This window comes from Ambystoma mexicanum, chromosome 4p (genome assembly GCF_040938575.1).
Source record: "Ambystoma mexicanum isolate Mex_15411 chromosome 4p, UKY_AmexF1_1, whole genome shotgun sequence".
Taxonomy (NCBI): Eukaryota; Metazoa; Chordata; class Amphibia; order Caudata; family Ambystomatidae; genus Ambystoma; species Ambystoma mexicanum.
Window position 1 is genome coordinate 604078249 of NC_090927.1, and position 21298 is coordinate 604099546.

At 46.0% G+C, this 21298-nt stretch overlaps 1 protein-coding gene across 19 annotated transcripts in view; it reads right to left on the reverse strand.

Moving 5' to 3' along the window:
- DST (dystonin) overlaps nt 1-21298 on the reverse strand; it is a 2190048-nt gene that overhangs the window by 158418 nt on the left and 2010332 nt on the right. For all 19 annotated transcript variants that reach the window (XM_069606170.1, XM_069606155.1, XM_069606164.1 and 16 more), the window contains 2 exons: nt 13166-13288; nt 1196-1297 (listed from right to left, as the gene is read on the reverse strand). In XM_069606170.1, the coding sequence (XP_069462271.1) occupies nt 1196-1297; nt 13166-13288 (225 nt within the window). The remainder of the gene's footprint in view (nt 1-1195; nt 1298-13165; nt 13289-21298) is intronic.

The following is a 21298-nucleotide window of genomic DNA, read 5'->3' on the forward strand; positions in this document are numbered from 1 at the left end:
GCTTTTCGGCACTATTACTGCTGGCGGTAATAGCACCCAATTTGTGATGAGGATTATTGGCAACTGGTGCACTGATTGAAGTTGGAGTAAAGTCAAGGACAATATTCATGCATTTATTTTGGGAATGCGTTAGAGCAGTATTCAATTTGTGGGGTTCCCTTGACCCACTTTGTGAGTCCCTAACCATACTGCTTTCTTTTTGCTGTCTCCCCTGGTTCATTGAATTTATTCTTTAGTACTATAACCCTGGCTTGCCTTTGGATGTATTAGGGAATTTAATGTAGAAAAATAAATGTATGTAGCTCTTCTACCATAGAATATTAGAAACTTTGTTTCCATTTTTGTGACTATTTCTTAGTTTATCTACGGGCGAACATAGCCTAGCCTTAGCCACGTCCGGTACATTGTATCTAACTTCATTGGATTTTGTTTCCCCACAGTGCCTGTTTTCTAATTGTTTTAATCCTAAACCTTCTTTAAGTAATGCATTGTACACGTCTAACATTTTCCGGTTTAGGTGTATGCGTCGCATAATGTATTAGAGGTTGTGTGGTTCAACTACTCAAAGTGCTGACGTGGTGATGACAGGATATTTGTGTGTGTATTTAACAGTCTCTTTAGGAATCACATTTTGTCCCCAAACCATAGAATTATAATGTGTGCAGTGTACCCTCACGTGTAGGTCTTACATCAGAGTGACAAGGGTCTACACCAAGGCCCTTTTACTCTTTCTCAAAATACACAGGTTGTACTGTGTGTTGTGTTCTTGATACTACTTATTACATATTGTATAATTCTATAATAAGGAGCATGCGTCTTTCTGGGAACTTGTGCAGTGTCATTTATTGGCTTATCGATGAGCTACCAGCCTTCTGCCTTTCCTTGAGTAAAGACAAGACGGCTCATCTGCTGCATCTGCCATTGAAAGAGTTTGGACTATCATTTGTGCTTACCCCGTCTGACCCTAGGATAGATGTCTCACACTTAACAGAAGACTGCAAAATATTCTCCTTAGCAGGTGGCATGTACATATTGCTTGAAATAAATATTGGCTAAGTGAAACATAAAACAATCTACAACTGTTAATTTAATTACAGATGCAATTTTCACAAAATGTGTCCTGTCTAGTGCACTTGATGCATTTGTTTCCCATGTGCAGCTTTGTTTATGAAAGATTACACTGGGCTTAACATACCTGGAGACCATCTTGGTACTGGACAGCAGCTTGCATGGCTTCGTTAAGCTTGTAAATTCGATCCTTCCATGTCCTGTTTAGTGAATCCCAAGCTGAATTCAACTAGAAAAGCAAGAGTTATATGTCAGAGCTGTGGGCAATTGCAAACACATGTGCAAAAATACACATATTGCATGTATACAGGTTTGCAACCACACATGCCTTGCATTTTTGGCAAATATACAAAGTACTATTTTACATTTTTTTATTTGGTTGGCTGATATAATCAACCTTTCAAATATAGAATACAATCAAATCACATTATTGTTTCACATTTAAAATTAAGTTAAGACATTTGATAACCAAATTACATATGTAAAAGGAAAAAGGAAAAGATCATACTATTAAGAAGGGAAGATGATACTATTAAAAAAGGAAGAAAAATGTAGTGTGATATGTACATTACATGAATTAGTTTGTTACGTGTAACAACCAATTTCACAATTCATATCACTAAATCTTTTATGATTATTTTCCTCTGCAAATTTCATCCTCAAGAAACTGCATTTATTCATGCTTCGTCTCAGGCAATTTCACAAACAATTTGGTACATACGGGCTTACAGATACAAGATCATGTACAATGGCTACTCTAACGGCAAGTCTAGGGCATGAAAAGATATTCTTCCATATTTCATCATCATCAACAAATCTGTGAAATTGGAATAACTTCTTAAAATGCATTTGTCATTGTGATGTCAATGCCGGACAAGATACCAGTATGTGTTGTAGTGTCTCCTTTTTAGAGATGTTGACACAGAAACGGCAGAAATTTAAATGCTTTTCCATTAGACCTCTTCTAGTCAATATGTCTCTTGTATGCCACAAGTTTAACCTGAAGCGTAAGTATTGCTGCCTAATTCGTGGGGATGGGAATTTGCCTAAATAATCGGACATATGACGCAACTTTTTATAACCAAAAGTTAACGTGTCAAGTCTCTATAGGAGACACACTTTTTAAGATTCTATATCCAGTCAAATTGCTGCAGTTTTATTTTTGCACGGTTAGGATTTTGCAATAGCAGACTTAAAGATATATCTGCATCCACCATTGGATCCATTACACTGTTACGCCATTTCCACGGAAATGAGTGTCTAGAGCTGAACATGCAGTAGGCTATTGCACTTATGATATTGTTTTGTTCAAAACCCAACAGACACTTTCTAAACAGATTCAATCTCTTCCACATAGCATGAGCCGACAGAGACACTAAACCAAGTTCAAAACGCAACATGGGCATTGGGGTGCATTTTGGTAGTTTCATTATAGTTTTCCAAAACAGTGCCTCTAGAGTATTCCAGGTTTGTTGCTCAGAATCTAGGGTCGTTTCAATTCCATATAACAATATTGGCACAACCTTCTGCTGATACTAACATATGATCAGAAAAAAGTATACAGAGAGGACCTTGTTGATGTCATCAGATCAATAACACAGCAAAGCCAATTTGTGTGTATGTGTCAAGTTAATTATGAAAGATTGCACTGCATTGGCTATGCAAATATGTTTATTGTTGTTTGACCCACTGTGCTATATTTCATGATCATGACATGTATAACATGACATTTAGGGAGGTGTACGTTGTTCACTGATGCCTCCTCCCTCGGTTTTGTATATATTAATCCTTCTGCCTCTTTGGTGCATTAAAATGAAAAAACTATTTTGAAAAAAGATGGGTGGTGGTGTACCCATCATCATTCAAAAATGAAGCATTAAGATATCTTGTTCGACCGGGTTTGTGTTAGCTTTGCCGAGATTGTAAAAGCTGTTTACTTATTATGGCCACCAGGAATAGCTAGTAAATATCTTGAAAACGTCACTCATTTTTTATCCTTCTAATTTCTTTCTTCATATAATATTTTGATAGCTGGAGTGTGGATACTTTCATAGTCTGGTTAAAAGATATTTATAACTCTACAACGGGAGGATGAGGCGGTATATGTGAGGCCCTGGGGATTTCTAAATTGTACACATATGCCTTTGATTTGGTCAGTTCTTTTACCTGCCTCTTTGCCAGTACGAAGGCATCTATTCACTAAATCACTAAAAATGTCTGTCCTAAGATGTGTTACCGACCATTTCAAAATGCATTCAGAAATGTTGTTGATGATACAGTGGTATCAAGTAAAACTCTGAAGGGGGTAACTATTCTCGATGGGTCAGGTGTAAGGTCCTCTCCAAAAGACCCCTTTTCTTACTCAGGATTCCCTATCTTACTGCGCACAATCCCAGGTTTATAGCACCCAGCACGATTCTTGATTTCCTAAGCAGTGAGGTGTTTTGTGACAGACATTCTGGTTCTACATCTGTATGTCGCCCGGCATAGGTTACTCTGAAATAAGGCTACATTTGTTATGCTTCCCATTATTTCAGTACAACCTCAACCTAGGGACAAACAGACATCTTGTCCTTTCATCAGCGGTTGCCACCACCTCCATAACGCACCCAACCTCACTTCCTGTAACATCCCCCCACCCAAATACCTGTGTTGCACCTGCCCTACTGCTCCTTTTTTAACCGTTTGTCTGGGTGCCTAATGCCTCCACCCCACCCTCTTCCTATTTTCCCACTCCTTGTCTGTACACATGTTAGGCTCCCCCCGCCCCTCGGCTTACCTGTGCACAGTGCTTGGCCATCACCTTTCCAGGTGATTTGTCCAGGTGTGCAGTGTACCTCGTACGGCAGTTCCTGCGTGGCCTCTTTTGTGGGGGTCACGTGAAATGGGCCCAAAGAGCCTTCATGGTCATTCTCACTCTCCAGCCATGGACCGCCTTCCTAGGCTTCTCAGCTACCGGAAAGTATTTATTCTCTCCTTGCCATAGGGTATTACCATGACATAAACTGAACAAAGGTATTTAATACCTTTAATGTGCTCAAGAGCTGGTCTCCTGGGACAAGGCTTGCTGTCACAGCAGGCTATGTTGTCTCCTCTTGGACTCTGGCTCCAGCATTGGGATGAGATATAGCCCCCAGAAAGATTGCCACAGTTTGTTCGGTTCTATGAGTTTCCCTTGACATTTTTTGGCCAAATGACAATTTGTGTTTTTTATTTCTTTTTTGTAACTGTTTTTGCCATTTTTTACTGCAGAAAGTGGGGGACACCACCAACACCCTTTCACAGCTACACCACACCCTATTTCTATATAACTAATCCAAACCCATCATGTACCTTTTTTTGCAGTAAAACAATGGGGTAAAATGTAATTTGGCCTAAACGTCGGTTGAAAAAAGCACGGAGAGCCATGTGTTCTACTTTGGTTCTGGTCTCAGCCTCTCTCTGAGACATAGCCCTTAGCAGGTTTCTAACTCTCCTTTCTTTTCTCCTGGTTTTCGCCAGTGTTCAAGATATATTCCTCAGTCTTTGGTCCCCGGTTTGCTCCTTCACTCTCCAAGATCACCATCCTAACTCTGCCCCTCTCTACCTTTAATTGAGATCTTATATAGTGCCTTAGATTATTCTGCTCTGTCAGTAAACCTGGTTTGGTCCTTCTCTAGTGTTGATCCACCGGGGTCCTGGGATTGGCCTTGTTCCCCTTATAAGATAAAAATGGTTTAATTTCCCCTATTGAAGTAAATAGGGTGAAGCCCTCATTCTCCCTGCTTGCCTGAATTGTTATCTCAATAATGTTTCTAGCATTCACCAAGGTTTTAAAGACTTGGTCTCAGCCATTCCAAAGCCATGCAAAGGTAACCCTGATGCTGCACAGCACTGTCGAGTGTAGCTGGGTTCCGCGGTTATATCCCCTCATAGCTGTGAGTCACACTGCCCTGTGTTAATGGGGAAGTAATGTTAGGAGGGATTATGGCCAGCAAAGTTTGGTGAAAACTGCAGCAGGATTATTTTACCAGGGGACCATCTAAATTCTGCATGTCGAACACCTCCTGCCTTACCATTCTCTGCATTGTACTGGCAATGGAGGATGAGTGAGATATATCACTTTTTCTCTGCACAGTTCTGTCCATTTTGGAATCTACAAGATTCCACTTTATCTCCCCTGACATTTATCATCATGTTAAACCTCTGGTTCAACAGTTCATATTGCATAACGTTTGTAGTTTTATGCTGATCACTTAAAGATCTACTGGCATGTCCCCTGGCAGCAAGACCAGATATCCAGCATGCTGAAGGGCTTAGCAGCAGGACCAACAGTAGAACCATGAATGATCAACAGCTATGTAAAGCTCATTGGTGGGAATACAGACGTGATTGTTCTTGGACCCTAAAATGATGAAAACATTTGGCTAGTTTGCATACTATGGGCCTCATTACGACTCAGGCGGTAAGGGTTTTACGGCGGCGTAAACAGCGCTGACCCTTACGGCCTGAGTACGAGAAAACAGGTGTTAAGTCCGCCATGGCGCTAAGGGACCATGGAGTTAATTACGCCACCGTAATTTACGGTGGCGTAATTAACGCCTTCCCCACTCCCATTATGCCCTATGGGGCAAAATGGGAATGGGGAAGGGTAAATGGGAAAATGGGGATTTACCGCCCCGCCAAGGTCGGAATGGGGCGGTAAATCCGCCAACCACCATGGCGTAAACATAGTTTACGCCATGGTGGTAAAGTCACGGCCCAGGCGGTAACTTACCGCCTGGGTCGTAATGAGGCCCTATGTCTGTTTGGTGGACTTGTCACTACAAAGAATGTGTGAAACAGCTATTAGTATTATGGAAGGCATACATCAATCTAAATTCTCAAGTCAAAGCACTTATCAAATGTTCATGCTATTAAATTGAAACTGTTATGGTGTTTCCTCCTTTTCAGTTTAAGTGTTTAGAATTCTGTGATGACTGGTGTACACTATGCCAATAGCCTTACAGCCCATGGGTCCGCCACTTGTGGCTCTCCACATGTTTTGTACTAAAACTGCTATGATCCCTCACCACTGAGTATTTGAAGTCCCACACATCTGGAGAGCCAATGATTGCAGACCTTAGAGAGAACTCTAGAGAGTCCAGCATGTGACAGGCAGACCAGTGTTTCAATTGAAGAAATATAGCCAGTCCTTTTTTTCTTAGATCACTTAGCATGCAAACCATGAATGTATCTTTCTCCTTTATGGTGCATTCTTTTGATCTACAAATGCCTATGACATTGGGCTTCATTATGAGTATGCCAGTCCGGTAACAACGGTGCCTATAAGCTACCGGCACCGTTGTTACCGGACCAGCACACTCTGAGTTCTGCGTGTGGGTGCCTTTCTGGCCACCAGGTCTCATCTGGCGGGTGGAAAGGCACCCGGTGGCAGACTTTGACTGTAGCACCAGCACCATTATGAATGGTACCGGTGCTACCGTCCTGTCCATTCCCATTGAGTCCCAGAGGAGTCCCAGAGAACTCAATGGGAATGGGGAGTATCTTTTTATAATGCCTCAGTGATCCCCATTGCCAGGCGCCCTAAAAAAATACAACTCCTGCGGCAGCCATGCCATTTTTACTGGCTACCGCCGGGGTCGTAATGACTACCATTTGTATCTGCAATACATAATTTGGCATGCCAGCCCTGGAAAACTGTTACACCCTGCCTAATTGAATCTGCTAGTGGTACCGAATATCAAAAGTGTGATTTATGGAGGCAGACATTATTTGGTCCTTGCCGCCTCAAAGTGGGATGCTGTGATCATGCAGATTTTAACTGTCCCTACATTTTGTGATTTTAGGCTATCCTCTAAGCACACTTGCTCAGAGATCTTTTGCCCTTGACATAGTACTCTGTGTTAAACTTTTATGAGTATCAAGAGACACATCTGATCAACAATTCTTTTGATTTTCTTCTTATTCTTAAACAAGCAATTTCTCAGTGCATGTAAGAAGGTAGGGATGCTAGATGATTTGCTTCTATGGTACAAACATACCATCATCCTCCAGATGACCACACAGGACCACCCATAATTAAGTTTATTTTTCTTGAATCATCTAGCGTGTGTCTCACGTCACTGTAATCCAAATAGGATTAAGGTGGAGTCAAAATGTCAGCGTCAAAGCACCACTATATGAGTTGTTACTGGGTGAATTGATTGACACCATCATGCCTAATGTGAAGAGCACCCTTTAGTGAGTCAAGTCAAACTCCTGCATTTATCATTTGTTGAGCCACTGGTCCTTAGCCAACATCATGTAGTTGACCAGGGTTCACCAAACTTTGTCTCAGGATTTTCGGGGCTACAACTCTCAGTAGAACTAGCCAGCGTAGTCAATGGGGAGACTTCATGAGCGTTGTAGCCCAAAACATCTGGAGAGCTGCAGGCTCAAGACCCCTGCAGTACATAATAGACATTCAGTGGCAGATGTGAGAAACCAGAGGGTGTCTCACCCGCTACTCCCCGGGGATCTCTCTCTCAGGTGGCCAGAGCACGGCCATCACCTTTGGATTCAGACCTTGGGGGTGAACCAGTGTGGGAGGATCACCAGCGTGAGGGGTCTTCGGGGAGTGAGGGTTAGATAGCCGATGGAGAGACGAAGTATTCACCTTTATTTTGTTTATCGAACCATCCTATGTTTTAGGATGCTCCGAGATCCCAATCAACCCCCTTTTTACACAAATACTGTGCCGAGGAAGAGGATGACTGAAAATAGAAACACTGACTTGCATACATCGTACTGGCCATGTGCCGCTAATCGGGTCAAGCAAAGTCAGGCACTTAATCCTAAGTGCATACACCTGATACCAATTAGCTCTGCTCGCACAAATAAAAGGCAGAAACCAAAGACACACTCTGAGCAAGGCAGAAGACGAGAGTGAGCAAAAATTCCGGGACACAGGCACACCTTCTGGAGCAGAGCAACAGACCAAGGGACAGCTCACAAAAGACACGGAGAGAAGGCCAGATGCCACAAGTGAAGGTGGCATTGTGTTTGAAGGATGCCAGCAACCCTCTCGGTGAACAGCAGAGTTGGGGAGGTGAGGCAAGCGACCTGCAAGACCGGTGTGTGTTAAAGTGAATGAAGTAGCAACATCATATCACAAGTGAAGGCTGCATGCTTTGTGGATGAGACGCAAAGAAAGACAGACCTGTGAACGAACTTTGATGTATAGAACAGCTGGGAAATCAGTGATACTAAGTAAAGGACTGGTCGGTTGAAAGGAAGTAACCCACTCAAAGGTCTCTTTGAACGGTACTTTGTTTAAAGAGAGAAAGTGAATGAACAGTAAAAGTAAAAGGAAGAAGATTAATTCCTAGAGAAGGGAAGAGTGAATGTAAAACAGTGAACTTTGGGTCGAAGTGGTCCTGCAGTGGTCTGGCAAATAAGCCATGCACATTCAAAAGTCTTCGACATCCGAAAGGGGTCTCATTCCAACAGAGGGAGACCCAAAGTGAAATAATCTTGGGGAAGGGAGTCCCCCCCCCTTGCAACTTGTGTTGAACTTTATCATAGGATATCTGAGCCCAACAGAGGGAGATCTAAAAGAACTGTCTAGTGAAAGGTCTGAGCCCGGCAGAGGGGGATCTTTTGGGAATGTTTTGGATAAGACATTATTTTGGAAGAAAGAGTCTCGAGCGTGGAAAGCTAGATAGGCCTCGATCCACGGCTGTTTGAACTATTTATATTGTGTTGAAAGTCGAGCCAGAGTGTGTCATCCTGCCTCCAAGGATTGCTTACTCTTTGAGGCCACGTGGGGAGGAGAGCTGGTTCAACCACATTATGTTCAACCACATTATCATTTGATTTTTTACTTTTGTAGACATTTCTTCTTTTCACGCTGTTGTACAAGAGATAAGGCAGGCATTTGTTTATTTTTTTAGCATAGGCCATTTTGATTTGACCGACTCCACAAGGACTGCGTTATTTATTATTTGAGGGTCGAGACTACTCCCATCTTAGTTATAAAGCAGAATATGAGTATTTCCAAACCCAACTATTTAAATAAAGGTTTTACAAATGGTATCCATTGCGTCAGTCTCTGCTTGTGATACAATGCCTCCCCTACACAGAGTCTGAAGCAATACCTATTTATCTGCTGTAACATCGCTTCATGGAGTCAGGGCAGATCTACCTTAGCTCTTCTCCCAAAATATCTAGCCCTTAGAGAAATGGTGAAGTTAATTGTAGACCTGGACACTGCACTGCACCTAACTCTTATTTCAAGCTTTTGCTGATAGAGCGAGTGTGAGGCTGAAATTCTGTTCACTTTTCCCTGACTGATTTACAGACTAATTCCCTGATGATATCTGAGGAAAGCCCTCGTCAGCTTTGCAAACCGTGAACGTCTCCCCAGCCCCACCCACCGCACCCCAAATCCAAATTGTCTCAGGATTTGTGTGAAGTTCAGCCTGCTGAATTACTGATGTGTATAATCAGGGAAATCAGGTGTTAATATAGCACTAAATCCAACAGCAAAACATTGTTTGCCACAAAAGAGTGAGTGTCATACAAATGTTGCCATATAAGGCCATGGCCAATGCCTGCCTGCAATGGATACAGCATTAAATTAACACCTGGAGAGAAAACCTTAGAAAGAGATTGCAAAAATTTAATGTGGCAGCTCTCATAGATTGGGTACCTGACAAATTTGTAAATAAATGTAACCCTTTGATTGGGAGCTGAATGTTTACTCAGCCCCCAAAGTGGCAAAGAGAACAAGAGGGACAACTCGTGTATGCAGTTATGACCATCATTACACAAAAATGTGCACACTTTATTATATTATGCCCAATTTAGAAGCAGGGAAGCAAAAGAGTCTAGCACATTCGAATTATGATGCCTTGCAATGCCTCCTGAGGGATTTTTCTCTAAAAGTAAACAGAGCTGATGGCCACATTACTTAAAGATGCAATGGGTGCAGGGCACAAGCACAGGCATATACTAATAGCCCCCTCTGAGGAACTCACACTCATAAACAGCCCCACTTATAAAGGAATCATACAAAAATTAAGACCTGGGAATTGCGACGGCCGAAAATGCCAACTTTTTTTTTTAAACACCCCCTTTACACCAAATATATGTGGGGGGTAATGGGATATTATAGAAATATGGGGGGCTTGTGGGGGGTCTCCCCCAGCATATCTATGCGGTGTAAAGGGGATTTTTTTTTAAAGTCAGCATTTTCATCCGTCGCAATTACATGTGGTCGCAGTGATCATATAGATCCCTTATAAGCTGCCTTAAATGGACAGCCCTTGGCCAGGACATCAACAGCCAACCATGAACAGCTGATGAACAGCTATAACTTTTTCATGTTATTCCTCTTTAAGTATGCCTGAATTACTATTCATTTTCCCGGTCTCTCTGGCTTGCTTTCCCATTCTGATCTTTTACCCTCAAGTTCCCCGTCTTATCTTTTTCCAATAAGGATGCTATAAATAAAATCATCAAACAGGCAATAACATAGCATAACATGTTCCCTCTGTTAGATAGAAATTCCCTTTTGAGTGTAATTCTCTCCACTTGGTGAATCCCCCAGCACTTTTTGCTCCTGAGGGAGTGGGAACCTTTTTCCTCACTCACTCATTCTTTGTATGTAACTCTGGCCACCCTTTTGGTTATTTTAATAGAGCCTGCATTCCTCAATCTTTGTATGTCATCTGTATCTTCCTATTGCAGCAAACTGCACCTTCTGTGCAGTGTTGCTGGAAACTCCATGTGCAACTGTTGTTCGTTTTCTTTTATATTTCTGTGCTAACCTAAGGCTACCAGGATAGGGGAATATGTTTTATCCTACCTATGCTTTTCTTTTGTGAGATCAGCACACACCACCTTATGTTGAGCTTCGAGGGCACACATATCCCTTTTCTCACTTCTCCTGTAACTTTTCAGTTACAGTGACAAGTCTACCTCAGTGGCTGGTGGCCGTGGATGATTTTTTAACCGATTTTGTGAAACTTACATCGCAGGCTGTATTTGTAGCTGCAGTAAGGGACACATGGGCACCCTTGTTCCAAGTTGGTGCTTGTCTTCTTTTTTCACCAACTCACAATGACTTGCCGTTTCTTGAGCCTTCTTCTGCCGCCCTGGGTGGGGGAGGACCCACTCGTTCCTTTGCCTTACCCAAGCTCCCATTGGGCAGCCTGCCCAAAGGTGCCAGTGTGTCTGGGAGGACAGGAAACTCCTCAGGTCTTTATTCTCTAGTGTGTCTGCTTAGATGCAGTTCTGACTGAGTGCCTGGCTGCCCCCTTGGGACAGCCACCACCCAAAGTTTGAATAAAGTATGCATGCTGAATGGCTAGGTTCCTGCATAAAAGGCGAGGGTCTTGATGCTGAAACCAGAGCTGACCACTGGAAGATCCATTTCGAAGAAGAAGAAAGAAGAAGGAGATCTGCAACTACCTCCAGCAACTGGTAAGCAGACTGAGTGACCACTGCAGCTCCAGTCCTTTCTTCTGTGCGACAAGGGATCAAGACTGGACGACTTCCTCCCTTGGACAGGTGGGCCTAAACATTCTCAAGACCAGCTATAGTTTTAGCCATCCCACAGCGAGCTGTGACCTTCCAGGTCTGCAATATCTGAATACCCTGGGCCCTCTGGGCACAGCTGCGATGCATTGTCTGGTCAAGCGCGGTTCCGGCTGCAAACTTGTGGGCATCTGTCCGGGCTGACAGAGACTCCTTCCCGATCCTAGAAGTCCCCTCAGCTGAGTCGTGGGCCGAGAGAAAGAAGAAAGTCTGCTGAGTGACAACCGTCATTGCTACAAAGCCTGTGTTGAGCCTCCATGACCAAGTACCACAAAGATCATCTGCTGGGCATCCCTGTGACAGAGTCTGACCACCTGCTCCTGCCAAAGGTTCTTCTTCCAGCCGCCAAGGTAAGAAACCCGAACCAATGCTGCTGTCATTTTACCTTGGGGACACCCCTGTGACATTGGTGTTCTTCATCGAAAAAGGTACTGTCTAAGTCCTGGGTACTTACCTAGGTAGTCTTTGTGTTGCTATTTGCTCCATCTGAGCTTTCTGAGTCACGTTGGTGTGGACGACCCAATGTGTTCTCCCGTGCCTAAGGACACCCATCCTAGAGGCTGAAATCCTTCAGGTGACCTGCCTAGCCCCTTTTGAACCCATAAAATCCAATTCTGTTACTTGCTACGAAAAGCATCATCTGTGATGTTGACAACTTTGACAGTGCCTGCTTTCCTTCGTTCTGTCGCCCACGGGTCACTGGTACCCAGCGCTTTCATCTGACTTGTGAGACTCTTATTCCCCAGATATGGTTGGACATCTACATTTTAGGCCTACACAAAGTTATTTAATTTACCAGTATTGCTATTTAGTAAATGTTGCTAGATGAATGACTTGCTAACCTAAAGCTACTCTTGATGCTTGCCTGTTCCTCATCTACGGGTGTACTATTGAACTGTATTGCTACAACAAATGTCCTAGTGTATATATGTATGAAACTTTTCTTACTTACCTCAATTGCATTTTGAGTACAACATTGCCTTAGTGTATATAATAAATAATCCTATTTTTTATATAACTACAGCGTGTAAGTGCTTCCTTGACTATAAGCGTACTCAAAGGACTTTTTAATCAACTACAGCCTACCTCCCCCTCCTAGACTAAGCCTGGTTGCTCGACCATAGCTACCAAACCATTTGGTTTGTTCAGGCCAAACCTAAGAGTTGGAGCGCTGTGCATCTAAGAGCAAGTATTTTACAGTCCTACCACAGTTAGACTTTAGTAAAACTCCCTAAAACCCTACAACCCCTCGTCCTTCCCTGGGAACTTTCACATGGTGAAGGGCTGCATAAACGCTATAAAATAGCCAATATAAAATAACAAATATTCTACATAATCTTTATGCATCGACACACTATATGTTTATGTAACATGCATTCCTAAACAGCACAGTAAATGTTCGTTCACATTGTAGAATGAATGGTGAGCCAGGAGGAGTAGCTTACACCCAACCTTGGATATGTTTCTTAAATGTTGGTTGCTTATCTTCTGGATGTTTCTATGGAAAATACTGTTATCCTTCTTTCATTGTTTTTACCTCATCAATGCTCTTGTTGACAACAGGTTTGTCAGGTTCACCGCACGCAGCTATAAGTTCAGCTCCAAGGTTTATGACAACATCCAGTTCCTCTTGAAGTCCATCAATTTCTTCTCTGATTGCCTAAAGATAAGAAATACAGATTTAATGTGCAGCACATATACTCGAATGTCATGTCACGATGACAGTCTGACGATGCACAACTCAATTAGATTTATTTACTACCGGATGATACATATTAGCTACAATCAAGGGAAGATAAATGGTGAAACTGCAGGCTACTGTAGAGGGATCCCCAAGTAGGTATGCTCTATTTATTTTTAATTTTGAAGGAGATAATTGCACTTAAAATTAGTAGGTCAAGCCCGAAGACCATACTGGTAGCTATGGGACCTGAAGACTGAGATAAAGGCCCAAGTGTAGTGAGAGTGTTTAACACAGTTTATGACTCACAACACCCAGTACGGTCGAAGAGCAGGCTCTATAAAGCTATAAAGTTCTGGGTTTTGGGATTTACTTTTTTTAAAAGAGAGGGGAGCCTGTCTGGGGTTGCAGCAAGGAACTTTCTGGGATGTCTGGGAGCATGCAGCAAATTGCTACGGGGCCAGGGAGAGGCGCGACTTGAAATAACATGCAGGGGCATCAAAGAAATGGAGTGACAAGGGGGCAGGGTCATGGACCTCGGTGCCGTATGGCAGGAGCAACCCATGTTAAAAGTAAAGGGCGGGCCAGGGCTGTTGACATGCATAGACCCCTTTTGTCAAGAGTGGCCTCAACAAAGATGGGGACATTGATAACAATAATATTTTGCATTTATAAATCATTTATCGACCTCTGAAGGATGAAAGGCTGAATCTGGCCCTGCTGGGATTCGAACCTGTGTCGGCAGGCTCTGCACAGATGTCAAGATGAGCTTTCTAGTGGCAGTGCTATCTGACCGGTGAGAGGATTTGCAGTAGCGCTAACGCAATTAGACTGCTCTGCTGTGACCCTTGCCAGCAGCACGAATCGGTGAACTAATGCGCCCCTGTCTCATTGGGCAACGTTCTGGCTAGACAAGATTTTCAAGCCATACCATCTCATGTTGCTTAGAAATCGAGCAATATTGGAACCTTATTCACTTTCCTCAGACAGATTATCTCTTAACCTCTGTGTGCATAAGACAGCGTTCATTCTTTTAGATCTAATTATTTTGTTGTCCTCCTACTGAGCCTTTTACCACAGATAGAATTTTTCAGTAATGCCCCAGTTCACATTGCATAACTAGAGATGATAGGACATATGCCCCATCTTCCAGGATGCAGAGTGATTGGGAAAATGCAGGAGCAGGCCCATTTACTGTCTGACTCCTGAGGGGAAGTTAATGTGTTCCAACCATCTCTCATGAAGAAGGAGGAACAGAAGGCTCATAGTCAAAGAAATCATTTCAACACAGGTTTATGAGCAAAAGATGGGTGGGTGCAAGTAGTGCCAAGCAACATGAAAAAATTCCCTCCTGGCAGTAAAATACCAAAACGTTAACAAAAGTGCCTGTCGTAATCATAGCGTTTTATCCTTTGGAATCTCATGGTAACGAATAAACACTTACTATATATAATATCTCCCCCACTTCCCTCAGACTCTCTTTGCATTCCTTGCGTGAAGACTTGTAGTTCATTGCCTGACCTTAGGGTACGGGTAGTGTGAGATGAACTTCTATTGGTCTTAGGAAATAGTACACAATAACATAGGGAAATGAATTAAGCAAAACGGGTCAGGTTGGGACGAACAGAAATCAGTGGTAGCTATTTGAAGGGACTCAGTATCATAAATCCAAAGTAAATGACCTATTAAAAATCCCCAAATCTCTGGCCGTCTATCCCCAAGTCAATATTCCTCATGTCACACACAGGTCGCACACTGTTTTTGCCTTGTGTCACTCTTAGATGGTGAGATGGCTTCTGAGCTGTTTGACCCCCATGTTTTCAGCGACTCATCTCAGCTTTACTGGGCAACAACTATAATCCCCTCGCCCCCTTTTGCCTCAGGGGTACTTTCTTGGCTTTTGCAAATGGGCATTTTCCCCCATCAATGTACTTACATGCAGTGTTCACCTCCCTCCCTCTCCAACCTGGGTTCTTGACACAATGCACATTTCATTAGCTTGGGCTGGTAACCTTGCTGCTGTTGCCAGGATATGGGCTAAAGGCTTCCAAAAGCTGGCTGCAATCTCAGACAATCTTTTCAAATGGATTTTCAAACTCCACCCTATTGGTGTATTCTGAGAGGCAAACCTATTAAGATGAACAGCAAATACACTGATATCTAGTCAAACCCAGTCAAGGTAGAGTAGCAGAGTATTAAAGCTTAGACTCAGGATGGTGTGAGAGTGGTCTAGGGCTACAATCTCTCTCTTTCTCTCTCTCTCTCTCTCTCTCTTTCTCTCTCTCTCTCTCTCTCTCTCTCTCTCTATCTCACATACAAACACACACACTTATTTATTAGGCCTTTGAATACACTCTAAGCAACTAAAACCTCGGGCAATTGTTATAACACAACTACCATTTAAATACATGTTGGGAGTTAGGCTAACAGAACGCCAACCCTTTACCGTTATAAAAGAAGATATGCAATAGTTAGCAAAGTCAAGGACAACACGTATTTATTTGTATTTATGACATTTGGAGAGCACACTATGGCCTGAAGGCATCAAGGTGCTTAGAAGGCCAAAACCAGTAAGTCTACCTTAAGTAGGGTGACCAGACGTCCCGGTTTTCTCGGGACAGTCTGGGGTAATCGCCCTCCGTCCCGGGGTCCCAATAGTTTTTTTGTTTTGCAAACCGGGGTTTGCAATGGTGGGTGACCACGGTCACTGTTTGTGCCGGGACCCGATTTCGAAATCCCGAAATCAGGTCCCGGCGCAACTCTAACTGCGAGAATGGGGGCGTGAAAAGCATTTCACGGCCCCATTTCCTCCCCCTTCCCGTCCCCTGCCACTTTCCTCCAATGAGAGGGGTGTGCATGTGAGCACGCCCCCTCCGAGCCCCCGCAACAGGCCACAGACATAGAAGTAGGACTGTATTTTTTTATTTATTTATGTTAGTCCTACTTCTATGTCTATGGCCTGTCCGGGTTTTTTGTGTGAAAAATCTGGTCACCCTAACCTTAAGTCAACTAGAACAAATGCGTCTTCAATACCTTACGAAACTGGGAGTGTTCAGCAATCTCCCATTACGCTGGGGGCTGGAAATTCCATAGAGTAGGTGCCAGGACTGAAAAAGAACAACCACCCAAACGCACTTTGTGATAAGGTGGTATTCTGAAAACATTTTGCGAGGTCAAGTGTAACCATCTGGAAGGCTGGTAGCGAATCAGCTTGTTTTGCAAATACTCTGTGCCAGTATCATGGATATAGCTTGATGCGTGATACACAGAGTTTTGAATTTAATGCGCGCATTAACTGGCAGCCAGTGTAGCTGATGTAACATGGCCTGTGAAGATATAAGGCGATGGGCCTCAAGTGACATGCGCGCTGCAGAATTCTACAAAACGTGTAGTCACTGGATCTGAAAGGTCGGTTGGTCCACGTAAATGCGAAACAATAATTCAGCGATCCCGTAATCGATGATGTGACCATCTATGCTCTGCAATTAGCCGGCAGAAAATTGGTAAACAGTTGTGTGTGGTAAAGTAAGTGAGAAAATAGAGCAAATAATAATTTAGAACCAGTAGAGACAGGTAAGTATATTAGGTAGAATATTCACACAAACCTAGGTCAGGGTCCCTATTACTTAATAAGTCCAGCCGTGCTAAGAATTGGGGTGCAACACAATGTATTTTGCAGGACGGTTTACTATGTAATTCGCTAACAAGAGTTGCCGGACACAAGGGTTGTTAGTTCATTTTCCATAGGTTGAATAGAAAGATAAGGAACAAGTTACTTAGCTGTAACTGTTGTTCTCCAGCATGGGTCTGGCATGGATTCACATGCTCATGAATATTCCCCGTCGTCAGGCCGGGAATCCTTGGTATAGAAAAAAATCAGTATCAGTTTCGTTTCTGATCTGTCTTTCTTAGTAGTAACCAATCACTGGTCTCTGGGTCATACTGCCCCCAGCCAATGACTGCCCTCTCCCTAAGCCCCGCCTCCGGCAGCCATACTCAGATTTGGTAGCACGTAAAGTGGCAGTATGACCAAGTTAAGAGCCGCAGAGGGGTAGGCCGGAGGGTTTGCATGTGAATCCATGCCAGACCCATGCTGGAGAACAACAGTTACAGGTAAGTAACTTGTTCCTTCTCCAGCATGGGGTCTGGCATGGATTCACATGCTCATGAATAAGAGAATACATAGCAGTACACACATGCACAACCACGGGAGGTGGCAACAGGCTCAACATTAAGCAATACAACAACTCAACATTAAGCAACTCTTACCTCCACACCAGGCTCACCTTAGGCGAACAGGTTGCGCAGCACTGCTTGGCCGACCCTGGACTCCTCCCTGGAGTCCCGATCGACGCAGTAGAATCTTGTGAAGGTGTGCGTCGACCTCCACGTCGCAGCCCTGCAGATGTCCAGCAGGGGCACACCAGACAGGAACGCTGTGGTAGCAGCGATCGCTCTGGTCGAATGGGCTCTCGGACGGCCGGGCAGCTGTCGGTTTGCCAACTGGTGACAGTGCATGATGCAGCCGGAGAGCCATCTGGAAATGGAAGTTTTCGAGAGAGCCTTCCCTTGATTCACAGTCCCAAAGTTCACAAACAGCTGTGACGTCTTCCAAAAACTCTTTGTGCGGTCCACGTAGAACTTCAGCGCTCTAGCTTCATCCAGCGAGTGCAAAGTCCTCTCGGCCGGCGACAAAGGCGACGGGAAGAAAACTGGCAACACCAAGGGCTCGTTGAGGTGGAAGTCCGACGGCACCCTGGGCATAAAGGATGGGTGTGTCCTCAGCACCACCCTTGTGTCATGAAATGTCAAGTATGGAGGCTTGCAAGATAGGGCCTGGATCTCTCCCACTCGTCGTGCGGAGGTGATGGCCACGAGGAAAGCTGTCTTCCATGACAGGAACTTCAAAGGCGCCGAATGCATAGGCTCAAATGGGGCCCCCATGAGCTTGGTCAGCATCACATTAAGCTCCCACGCCGGGGCAGGAGCCTTCACCGGCGGGAACGATCGGAAAAGTCCCTTCATGAATTCTTTCACCAGGCGATGAGACCACAAGGACGCCCGTCCCGTGGTCCTGGTATATCGGGAGATTGCAGCCAGATGTATTTTGATGGAGGCGTGAGCCAGTCCAGCTTTGGCCAGCGACAGTAGGTACGGCAGTACTTGAGGGGCCGTAATCCGCAGAGGGTTAATCTTCTGTGCACGGCACCAGACAGAGAACCTCTTCCATTTATGTCCGTAGCACTTGAGAGTTGAGGACGCCCTGGCCTTTGCAAGAACCTCTCTGCAGTCGGCCGGGATGTCGTACCCTCCAAACTCTAGTGCTGCAGGAGCCAGGCCTGCAAGTTCAGCGACTCCGGGTTGTGGTGAAGAATGGCGCCTCCTTCTCTGGAGAGAAGGTCTGCGTCCGTCGGCAGCCTGACTGGTGGGGACGTTGACAAGTCCAGAAGGTCTGGGAACCAGATCTGTCTCGGCCACGCCGGTGCGACGAGGATCATCCTGCACCGGGACCTCTTGAACTGGTTGATGAGCTGGAGCAGCAACGGCAGCGGAGGGAACGCATAAAGAAACAGGCCGTCCCAGGGGAACGAGAAAGCATCGCCCATGCTCCTCGGCTGGGGGAACCTGCTGGCGAACCTCCGGCACTTGGAATTCGTCGCCGTCGCGAAGAGATCGATTTGGGGTTCGCCCCATCGTCGGAAGAGTTGATCCACTTGATCCTGGCGTAGTTCCCACTCGTGGCACGAGCGCAGCTCCCTGCTGAGTGAGTCGGCGATCGTGTTTTTTATTCCTGCCAGATGAAGAGAGAAACATCCCTTGGGCGACGGCCCAAAGCCACAGATCCTGGGCTTCCTTGGATAGGGGATCTGGTTCCGCCCTGCTTCCGGATGTAGAACATCGTGGTGGTGTTGTCGGTGAAGATCCTCACCACCTTGCCCTTGAGGGACAGAAGAAAGGATCTGAGGGCCCAGAACACCGCGCAGAGCTCCAAGATGTTGATGTGGAGAGACTTCTCCTCCGGGAGCCAAAGGCCTCTTGTGTGAAGATCTCCAGAGTGTGCTCCCCAACCTTCCAGGGAGGCGTCCGTCGTCACTGTCACCTGGTGAGCTGGGGTCTGAAAGTCCGTGCCCGCCGACAGATGGGAGCGGGTACCCCATCACCGGATCGCCTGACGGAACGTCCCGTTGAGAGGGATCCTGTCCTCGAAGCTGCCCGTCGACTGGATCCAGCGGGCGTCGAGGAACTCCTGTAAGGGTCGCATCCGAAGCCTGCAAAGGCGCACCAGATAAATGTAGGAAGACATCATCCCGAGGAGGGATTTGATAGATCTTACCCTGGCCATGTCCGTGGCCAGCAGACGCTGCACCTTGCCCAGAATGGTCCTGGTCCTTTCCTCCGACGGCGAGGCCAGCCGCGCCACTGTGTTGAGCTTGGCTCCCAGAAACAGGGCGACTTGCGACGGAACCAGGTGGGATTTTGGAAAGTTGATGGAGAATCCCAGGTCCGTGAGCAGCTGGACGGTCTTCGCAGTGTGTTCCACGGCGAGCTCCCTTGTCCTTGCCTGGGTGAGCCAGTCGTCCAGGTAGGGGTAGACGTGGATCCCCTGTAGGCGCAGCCGCGCCGCCACCGGTGCGAGGCACTTGGTGAACACCCTAGGTGCCGACTTCAATCCGAACGGGAGGGCCTTGAACTGGTAGTGCCGCCCTTGGACCACGAACCTGAGGAACTTTCGGTGTCTTTTTAGAATGGGGATGTGGAAGTACGCATCCTCCAAGTCCAACGACGACAGGAAATCGCCCTCCTCCAGCTGTCCCAGCACATGCTGGAGGGTGACCATACGGAACTTCTGTGCCTTGATGTACTTGTTCAGTCGTCGTAGGTCCAGGATGGGGCGCCATCCTCCTGTCTTCTTTTTTATGAGGAAGTACCTTGAGTAAACTCCAGAGCCCCGAAGCCTCTTTGGGACGATCTCGATGGCACCCTTCTTGAGCATCGCCCTTACTTCCAACAGTAGTTGAGGGACGTGATTTTCCTTCCTGGCCACGGGTGGAACGCGAGGGCACTTCTTCTGAAACTCGAGGGCGTGCCCTTGGGCCAGGGCGTCCAGCACCCAATGGTCGGTGGAGATGGACTCCCACACGCTGACGAACCTCGCCAGCCGGCCTCACACTGGGGTGCTTCGGCGGGGGCCTGACCCCACGGTCGGTTCAATCTTGTTTGGAGGCCGCCTTGCCTCCTTGACCTCCCTGTCGACGACGACGGGCACCACCTGACTTCCCGCGTCCCTGTAGGCTGCCTGGGACGAAGATCTTGCCGCTTGGCGGTTCGTGGAGGAGCCACTGCCGGATCCCTTGGAGGCACCCTGTCTGCCTCCGGAGCTCCGAAAGGACGGCCGTCGTTGTTGGAGCACTCCCAGTGCCCGGGCAGTCTCTGTGTCTGTCTTGATGGCCTGAAGGGACTCATCAACCGCCTTCCCAAACAGGTTGTTCCCGTCGAAGGGCATGTCCAAAACCTTGGTTTGTACGTCCTGGCGGAAATCCGTGGCCTTGAGCCATCCTCGTCGTCTCAAGCAAACGCCATTGCCCAACTGACGGAAACCGGTGTCGGCGATGCCCGTTGCCACCGTGATGGCGTGGTCCGAAGCAATCTCCCCCTCCTGTAGGATTTCAAGGGCCTCAGCCCTTTTGGCGTCCGGAAGGAAGTCTAACAGAGGGGCGATTTTGAACCACAACTCCCTGTCATAGCGGGCTACGATAGCCAGGGCGTTGGCCACCTTGATAGTCGTCGCTGCGGATGAGATGATCCGTCGTCCCATCGTATTCAACTTCCTGCCCTCGCCGTCCGGCGGGGAAGTTGATGTTGAGGCCGATGCCCCCCCAGCTTTCTTCTTTGCCGTCGCCGAGACGACCGAATCCGGGGTAGGTTGTGCCCGAAGGCACAAGTGGGGAGCGTCGGAGACTCAGTACTTCTTCTCGTACCGGTCCCTCT